General features: G+C 37.3%; 1 protein-coding gene across 1 annotated transcript; it reads left to right on the forward strand.

Annotated features, from left to right (window-relative positions):
* Window positions 1-4,895: 4,895 nt before the first annotated feature.
* On the forward strand, window positions 4,896-5,922 carry LOC131597101 (uncharacterized). The gene is made up of 2 exons (XM_058869815.1): window positions 4,896-5,459; window positions 5,833-5,922. Exons 1-2 carry the CDS (start codon window positions 4,896-4,898, stop codon window positions 5,920-5,922), a joined length of 654 nt encoding a protein of 217 aa, XP_058725798.1.
* Window positions 5,923-9,695: the final 3,773 nt, after the last annotated feature.

Genomic DNA, 9,695 nt, shown 5'->3' on the forward strand with positions numbered 1-9,695 from the left:
GGTTCTTTACCTTTGTTCTTCTCCCTTTAATGTGGTTCTTCAATCTCTCTTCCCTTTAACTATCGTTGGCTTTCTGCCAAGGTAATTCTTTGTTCCTTTATGAAGCTTTATAGTGATGCTAAAATGCATGAACTACAAGCCTCTATGTCATCCCCAACCATAGCAACACCACCTTTATCGATATGATATTCAAGTTTTAGGTAAACTGTTTAAGAAATGGATCTTAGGGTGGCTAACATAGGTTGTCAAATGAGGCATTTATACACCGATATCCAATCAATTACTAAAAATTAGGTTTTGACCGTCTTTTGGGATTCTTTATTTTCAAGGGATACAAACAACTAAACATATTCCCATTATTTTATTGTTCAATCATTAAATCCTTAGTGATCACTTCCTTTGAATCCATCTGATGTATTTTTGCTTCCGCTTATCTCATTTTTCTTTCACTCTGTTAACTATGATTTCACAAAGGAAAGTTTTTTTGAAATTGGTTTAAAAGGGGACATATCTATTCAAGCCCTCTCCCGTATAGCTCATCTCATCCTCATACTCTCACCCAACAAGTGGCCTCAAAACTAGTCTTTTGATCGAGTCCAAGTGACTTCAAAATTTGAGGATATGGAATTTAAAAGATTTTAAAAGATTTTTTCTCCTATAATAGAATTCAATATGTTTCATAATCATCTGAGTATTTGATTTACATCATTATTTGAATGACCTAGAGTTAACTGATGTAATCCACTACTATTGTGTTAGTTAGTCTTTAATTGTAAGTTTGAACTTCATTGCAATTAGATCCATCAACGATTGAACTAAAAAAGTTTTGAGTTATGTGCAGGTACCTAAAAACTTAATATTATAGCTTAAACTTTTATTTCCTTATGATGATTATTCGTAAAAGTAAACAATTTTGTCACACCGTTTATATATTTGAATTTTGTGAAAGAATTATGAAAGGAAGAATAAGCATATCCTTATTGACTTACTCTTTCAAGTTCTTCGTAAATGAATATGAAGATAGTTTCAAGAAGTTTGGCGTGTTCACTAATTGTTCAACAAGCATCTAAGAAGTTCAAAGCATTAAGTTTTGAAAGAGCCATATCATTGACAAAATGTTGAATTAGTTATCCTAGATTATCAAGACATATATTAAAGCAATGAAGTAGCTAATAATATGCTTATTATTAATAATATGGTCAAATATAATCGGAACCATTATCGTTGGATTTGGAACACCTGCTACCCTCTCTCTACTGCTCTCTCTCATGCTCTCTTTTTGTCTCTATCTCTCTCATCATTTTTCTCTCTCATCTTTACTACTTCATTTTTTTTAATTTCTCTCTCTCTCTCTCTCTCTCTCTCTCTCTCTCTCTCTCTCTCTCTCTCTCTCTCTTAACACACACAAAGTTGGAGCTACACTGCTGCTGGGCAGCAGAGGATCCAATTCCATTATCGTTTAAGTTCATCTGATATCTAAGGAATGTCTAATAGTGCTTTTCAGACAGGCAAAGGAAATAGTATCCAATTGTTTATGATGAATCATAATTTTATTTTGTTACTATTGTTTCCGTTTATTAATAGCATCGTGTGTAGTAAATTAAATCATGCTCGTCAAATTGGTATGCTCAGTCAAAACTCCTTTATTATTCTAGTAGTGTACTAATCTAAAAGTAAATGTGTGCATGGTATCCCTACAAGAGTAGGTGGTACTTAGAGGTATTAATAGGTTTATAACTGATCATTGGTTTTCAAACACTTACTTTCAGTTAATTTTATTTGTCTTTGAAGTATTTTAATTAATGTTTTATTCCATTATTCGTCATTTTATGCTTTGGTTTTGTGTTTGAGTGTTTGTAGGCTCAGATGAATAAAATGGGGGAAATCTGTGCGAAAAAGCCAAAATTGGAGAAAAGTTCATAAAACTGGCCAAACGCGTCCCCAGACGCGTGTGACAGTTGAAAAAGCACCTCCTGCTGCTAAAACTCATCCCCAGACGTGTCCCAAGTCAAGAAGGGAGTCAAAAACAATGTCCCTCTGCTCACACGCGTTCCCAAACGCGTCCTCGGCCTGCCAGCAGAATGCCTTCTGCCAAAACGCGTTTCCAAACACGTTTAACCTTCTAGAGCGTGTCTCCAAATGCGTTTCAAGAAGAAGAATAACAAAGGAAAAACGTGCCTCTTCCTAGACGCGTCCTTGGACGCGTGTCACTTCCTTAAACACGTTTCCAAACGCGTGTATGCCTGCTGTTTTGGGCCTGTTCGTCTGAAAAGCTCATAATAGCTAAAATAAATGGAGGAAAACGCGTTGGGACAAAGGTTCGACGAATTTTAGAGAAAAATACACTGTAGAAGGCTGGGGAGTTCATATTTGATGCAGGGATTGAAGACTTCTTTCAGCTTTTTCCATTGAAGATTGGATTTCCTTCATTCATCTACAATGTCTACCATTAACACTATGTTTTCTGTTATTTTTATGAGTAGCTAAACTCCACATTGCTAGGGGGTGACCCTGATCTTGAATGTAATGACTTTATTTCCTTGATGCAATAACAATTTGGTTATCATAATCGCTGATTCGTTCTATGTCAGTTCTTAATGCTTTAACCGTCAGGAAAACGAATATTGAATTTGTATGAATAATCTAAATTGGATAGCTATTGTTTATTGACTTAACTAAGAACATATGGTAATAATTATCACCTAGGACTAGGGATACTTTATCGTAACCATAAATTCTTGTTATGGGAATGCTTGATCATAACTCTAATTGCATATGGACATAGTAATTAGGTTGTGATGTCAAAGATCTATTCACTAAGGCCTTACGATTAGATACTCTTGAGAACTGGCAATCAATTGTGAAAACTATGTTGTTGCATTGAGAAGGCAAGTTGTTACAAGAAGAATCATTCACCGACCCCCAACAACCTACTCATCTCTGTTCATTGTTCGAAAATTTTAGTCATTTACTTTAATTGCAATTTTATTAAAAACAAATCAAAACCTCTTATAACTTTTGTATAATTGAAATTGTCTGAAAAGTCAGTATCATCAAGCAGTCCTTGAGATTTGACATTCGGGGATTTTTCCCTTTATTACTACAGAGGCAAAATAGTACACTTGCTATTTTACCGATCAAGTTTTTGGCGCCGTTGCCGGTGACTGCCAAAGATAATAGAGTTTTTAGATTTATTTCAATTAGAATTTTGTTGCTCTGTGCATTTTTATAAATCATTGTTCCTCATTCTAATAATTGTCTAATCTGTTTATGCGAGGTAAGGCCTGAGCTGAATTTCTTTTTGACGCAGAAATTGAAAGAACTTTGCACGCAAGGCATAGAAAAGCTCGTCTGGCTAAACTGGAATCTGAAGAAGCTTGTTCAGTTCATTCTGAAATTGAAGAAGAAGTCATGGGCGAGAATCCACCAGCACCGGAGAGACTCCTTGGAGACTATGGTGCTACGGATACACCGGGAGGAAGACTAACTATTGTCAACCAACCGGTGAATGCTGCTAACTTTCAATTGCATCCTAGCACAATCAATCAGCTTGAAAGAAAACCTTTCACCATAAAGGTTAATGAAGATGCAAACAATCATCTACATAGGTTTTTGACCATGAGCACTATTGAGGGTCATACTGAAGAAGCCAAGATGAGAATGTTCCCTTTTACCTTGGCTGAAGAAGTAGAAGAGTGGTTCTATTCTCTCCCAGCGGGTAGCATTTTACATCATGGGAAGAGATGGAAAAGGCGTTCTTAAATGAGTATTTTCCATCATAGGTATTTTTGAGAAAGAGGTACGACATGTTGAACTTCAAGAAGAAGGAGGGTGGGCCCTTGGGAGATGCTTACAAAAGATTCAATAGAACTCTAGTGGCGTGTCCCACTCATAATATGGACAAGACTAAACAAATGCAAGTGTTTGTCAATGGGATCAGAATAAAAACAAAGCAGTTGATCGATACAGCAGTTGGAGGCTCAACAAATTTCACAACAACCTCCGGCATCATCAAGATCATTGAAGAAATAGCTGCAAATGAGCATTTGGAGTTGTATGACAGGTGTGCTAGCAAACCAGAAGGAATCATTGATCTTAATCTGGAAACTTCTATAATTCGGGTTGAAGATGCAATAGCGACAGAAGTTGAAAAGAAATTAAAGGCTATGAATATAGATACATAACAGGTGGCTCAAGTTCAACAAGCTCAACCTGTAATCTGTGAAATTTGTAATGACCCTCACCAAACTGTGTATTGTGTTGCAACTCCCAAGCAGATTGAAGAAATCAAATTCTCGAGGCAAACAAATCCTTATTCTAACACGTATAATCCAGGATGGAAGAATCATCCCAACATCTCGTGGAAAGATCAACAATAACAAGGCCCTCAAAAGGCATAGTGGGAAGTAGCTATTAAGAGATTGGCTGGACAATGTTCTCAGTTTCAAGAAGGGACAAAAAAATAACCATAGAAACACCACCGCTTCAACTAAAAATCTGGAAGTTCAAGTGGGACAGATAACACAACATCTCACTCTACAGGCATAAGGTACTCTTCCGAGCTCAACTGTGAAAAATCTGAAAGACAAAGAGAAGATTAATGATGTCACAACAAGAAGTCAGAAAGTGTCAGAATCTGAAAAAGAAAAAGAGGAAATAGATGACAACTTGGTCATAGAGGTATATTTGGAAGTAAGAGAAAAGAGCCTGAAATTATGGTACCACCGGTTAAGCCACTTGAAGAGAAAAATAAGAAAGAAGCTAAACCAGTGATCAAACTACCTTTTCCTTCTAGAGTGTCAAAGAAGAATTCAACAGAAAAGGATTTTGAGAAGTTTTCTGAACTTTTTAAAAAGATAGAGGTCAATCTACCCTTCTTTGAAGCGCTTGAGCACATGCCTTTGTACAAGAAATTTATGAAAGAGGTTATTGCTAAAAAGAGACCAGTGGGAGGTGAGCCTGAAATTGAAACTGAAAAATGTGGTAAAGTCTCTCCCGAAAGAAAAGTACCAATCAAGAAGAACGATCCTGGAGTAGTGGCAATATGTTGCATTATCAAGGACAGAATTTTAAAAAAGGTACTAATCGATTATGGTTCTAGTGTGAGTCTAATGCCATTGTCTATCTTCAAAAATCTTTACTTGGGAAAGATAAGTGAGAGTGAGACAAAATTAAATTTTGCTGATTACACTGTTAAGAAGTCATATGGGATAGTTGAAGATGTATTGGTGGAAGTGGATAAGTTATTCTTCCCAGTCGATTTCAATATCATGGACATTCCTGAAGATGAAGAGACTCTGATCCTTCTTGGAAGACCATTCTTGTTGACCAGTCGCTGCAATTTTGATATTGAGAAAGGGACACTCACGATGAAATCATTTGATGAAGAGGTAACATTGAAGATGTTAGATGTCAAGAAACAAAGTGCAGGTGGACATGATCAAGCTTTTGTTGGTATGGTCAGAATTGAGAAAAAAAAGATCAAAACCTCTCTCAAAAAATGTCTCAAGCATAATCTCTCAAGTGGAACCAACTCATGCATCTATCAAAAGTCCTAAGGTGGCTAAAGAAAGCAATAAAAAAGAGAAAGAAGAAACTCAAGGTGAGGAGATGAAAGTGGGAGGCGAGTTGAAGAGAAAGGTGATCCATGCCTTTCATCATCATGAGTTCTTGGCTGTGGAGGTGACAAGCAACAATCTTTGGAAGAGGAAATACCCTCCATAATAGAGGGTGATGGACCATCGAGCCATACGACGTTAAACGAAGAGCTTAGTGGGAGGCAACCCACGCTTTTAATAACTAAATTTTCTTTTTATCTATTTTATTTTTCAGGTAATAAAAGAGGGTCTTTCTGGTGAAGCAAGGAAGCTGCGGTGGAGTCACACTACCCTCTGTGAGTTACCTCTCTTAGGCTTGTTCTAAAACATTGAGGCCAATGTTTAGTTCAAGTTTGGGGAAGGGTTTACTCTTTGCAATTTTATTTTCAGGGTTGGTATGATGTAAAACCATAAATTGAGTTCTTCCCAAATTTTAACCGAATTATTTTGTTTTCATAAGAGCTTTTGATCATAACACCAATTGGTAATAGTATATGGAGATGAAGGAATGGTTGCTTGAGGGTAAGAAATTCAGAATAATGTGACAAAAAGGGGATTTGTTCGAACAACCTTGGTTTCCTAAAAAGAGATACGAGTCTAACGTGTAGATTTGTACCATAGTGCTTGAATCATGAGAAGTACTCCTTAAGTAGTTTTCTATACAGTCTGGCATAATTTAGATTCAAATGCATGTATGATTGGTTGAGAAACAAATAAAGTTGGCACCAAATGATGAAAAGGCGGTAAAAGGCAACCGTCTCGCTAAGTTGGGTAACCCTCACCCGGTTATTCAGCCCAAAGGAGGTTGATCCCCAAACATCGTCCAAATAAGAATAATATATAACTGCAAAGTTTGAAAATTTCATCGATAAATAAAAGTAGCAAATGCTGCTCATTTGGTACCCGAAAAAAAGGAAATTCTTGACTAGTCATGTGCATGTCATGATCATCACAAATTCTCAGTGCCTTAATTTGATTGTCCAGATGAAAGAGGAGGAAAATCGGAAGAAGACTTAAGCACAAAGCATAGTTAGAGAGGCATCCGAAAGGGGAGCTAAGATTTTAAATATTCTAGCAGAGATTCTTCGAGTCATGTGAATTCCAGACTAACTATCTCTCGATCAACCGGGTCAGAAATCTCACGTATGAGTACCGGTATGCCATGGTGTTAAATTTCTCTCGTAATTGTTGCTTGAGGTCAAGCAATGGTTTGAGTTTGGGGGAGTTTGATCAGTGGTTTTCACACACTTACTTTCAGTTAATTTTATTTGTCGTTGAAGTATTTTAATTAATGTTTTATTTCATTATTCGTCATTTTATGCTTTGGTTTTGTGTTTGAGTGTTTGTAGGCTCGGATGAATGAAATGGCGGAAATCAGTGCAAAAAATCCAAAAGTGGAGAAAAGTTCATAAAACTGGCCAAACGCGTCCCCAGACACGTGTGACAGTTGAAAAAGCACCTCCTGCTGCTGAAACGCATCCTCAGACACATCCCAAGTCAAGAAGGGAGTAAAAAACAATGTCCCTCTGCTCACACGCATTCCCAAACGCATCCTCGGCTTGCCAGCAGAATGCCTTCTGCCAAAACGCATTTCCAAACGCGTTTCACCTTCCAGAGCGTGTCTTCATACACGTTTCAAGAAGAAGAGAAACAAAGGAAAAACATGCCTCTTCCTGGACGCGTTTCACTGCCTTAAACGCGTGTGTGCGTGCTATTTTGGGCCTGTTCATTTGAAAAGCCCATAATAGCTTAAATAAAAGGAGGAAAACGCGTTGGGACAAGGGTTCGACGAATTTGGGAGCGAAAATACACTGTAGAAGGATGGAGAACTCAGATTTGATGTAAGGATTGAATATTTCTATGAGCTTTTGCCATTGAAGATTGGATTTCCTTCATTCATTTGCAATGTCTACCATTAACACTATGTTTTCTGTTATTTTTATGAGTAGCTAAACCCCTCATTGCTAGGGGGTGACCCTGATCCTGAATGTAATGACTTTATTTACTTGATGTAATAACAATTTGGTTTTCATAATCGTTGATTTGTTCTATGTATGTTCTTAATGCTTTAACTGTTAGAAAAATGGATATTGAATTTGTATGAATAATCTAAGCTGGACAGCTATTGTTTGTTTACTTGACTAAGAACATATGGTAATAAATATCACATAGGACTAGGGATACTTTATCATAGCCGGAAATTCTTGTTATGGGAATGCTTGATCATAACTGTAATTACATATGGACATAGTAATTAGGTTGTGATGTCAAAGATCTTTTCACTAAGGCATTAGGATTAGATACTCTTGAGAACCGATAATCAATTGTGAGAACTATGTTGTTGGATTGAGAAGGTAAGTTATTACAGGAAGAATCATTCATCGAACCCTAGGAACCTACTCATGTCAGTTCATCGTTCGAGTATTTTAGTCATTTACTTTAATTGAAATTTTATTCAAAACAAATCAAAACCTCTTATAACTTTTGTTTAATTGAAATTGTCTGAAAACTCAGTATCGTCAAGCAGTCCTTGAGATTTGACATTCGATGATTTTTTCCTTTATTATTACAGAGGCAAAATAGTACACTTGCTATTTTATCGATAAATAACAGTTAGGTTGGTTAAAGCTTTCCTCCAGTTGTGAGAGGACGTATATAGTGGTGTATTCGGTGGTAGAAGAGACCAACTCATGTGATGTGAGAGGTTATGTATTTAATTGTATTATGAGTAAGTTTTAATATCTTGAATTAGGTATGTATAAATGCTTTTTGGATCTAGGATAGAGATCAAGATAATGGGTTACCCTAGCTTCATGACCAAGGAACATGGTCCTGAAGGAGTTGGTCTCTTTGGATTGTAGGAAGAGCGATCTTCTCCTTTGTATTTATCTTTTGTCAGTTAGTCATTATGGGCCAATGTCATCATCCATGTTTACTAGGCGAGTGGATATTGGGAGCCCAATCCAAGTGGCCTCGCGGTCCCTTTCAGGAGACCATATGGCTTAATCGGGCGGCCCTTGGCCCATCGCCATTGCGCCTAACCTTATTTATTTTTCATTGACTACCTCACTTTTTGGGTTTAATAAAATTATAGATTACACAATCCATCAAGCATGAGGATTTGAAAAGTGAAAAGTGATTAGTATGAGAGCTCATATTCTTAAGACTCCTTAGACAGGCTTTTTCTTAAAGAGGGATTACAATGTATCCCTAAAGTGAGACTTAATAGTCGATCCCATCAAGTGAGACTTTAAGTAGAGTCCCTAAGTCGTGACTTTAATTTGAGTCCCTTAAGTGAGACTTTAAGTAGAGTCCCCCAGGCGAGACTTTAAGTTGAGTCCTTCAGAAAAGACTTTATAGTCGAGCCCCTCAAGCGAGATTTTAAATTAACTCCCTCAAGTGAAAATTTAAGTTGAGTCCCTAAGACGAGACTTTAAGTATAGTCTCTCAAGTGAGAATTTAAGTTGATTCCCTAAGGCGAGGCATTGGATTAACCTAAAAATTGTGGAAGAAGAGTTTGGTGGAGATCAAATCCATAACCCGTGATATTCATACAAGTATTAAAAAGCCTTCATGAAGCCCCAAGCACACGGTTGAAACTGCGAGGGAAGGATGTGAAGATGATCCAATACTTATTTCTTGAAGGAAATCAAAGGAAGACGAACACCCAACTTCTGAAAATTACAATCTTAAAAGGGAATGGAGCACCCCTCAAACTCATCGCACACCTGTCAAGATAGCCCAATCGGAAGGGGACCCCACCTCAAAGGAAATCAAACATATTGTGGATAATGGATCTTGAATAAAAAAGGTATTTTACTATGGGAGACTAAGCAAAGTGACCCATTCTTCATGGGCGGCAGCGAGGGTACTCCCCACTGATGGACTCAAGGGCGCCATCCATGGAAGCATTCCCCAGATCTGCCGTGAGTATTAGTGGACCACAAATAAAGGCGTATACATAACAAGAATATGCAGAAGCTGGTGATAGAGAGTCGGTGATCAAATCTTGAGGAGGGGCGAAACATAGAGCAACAAGAGGACAAAAAGAAGCTTTGGGGAAAAATCTGCCTTTTATAATGAATTTGGCAAGAAATT

The sequence above is a fragment of the Vicia villosa genome, linkage group LG4 (assembly GCF_029867415.1).
Source record: "Vicia villosa cultivar HV-30 ecotype Madison, WI linkage group LG4, Vvil1.0, whole genome shotgun sequence".
Classification (NCBI taxonomy): domain Eukaryota; kingdom Viridiplantae; phylum Streptophyta; class Magnoliopsida; order Fabales; family Fabaceae; genus Vicia; species Vicia villosa.

Excerpts from the sequence above, each read along its gene's own strand:
- LOC131597101 (XM_058869815.1), top strand. The coding sequence starts at position 4,896 with ATGCCTTTGTACAAGAAATTTATGAAAGAGGTTATTGCTAAAAAGAGA. Across the intron at positions 5,460-5,832 it reads ATCAAGCTTTTGTTGGTATG|GTAATAAAAGAGGGTCTTTC; the intron begins GTCAGAATTGAG and ends TTTATTTTTCAG.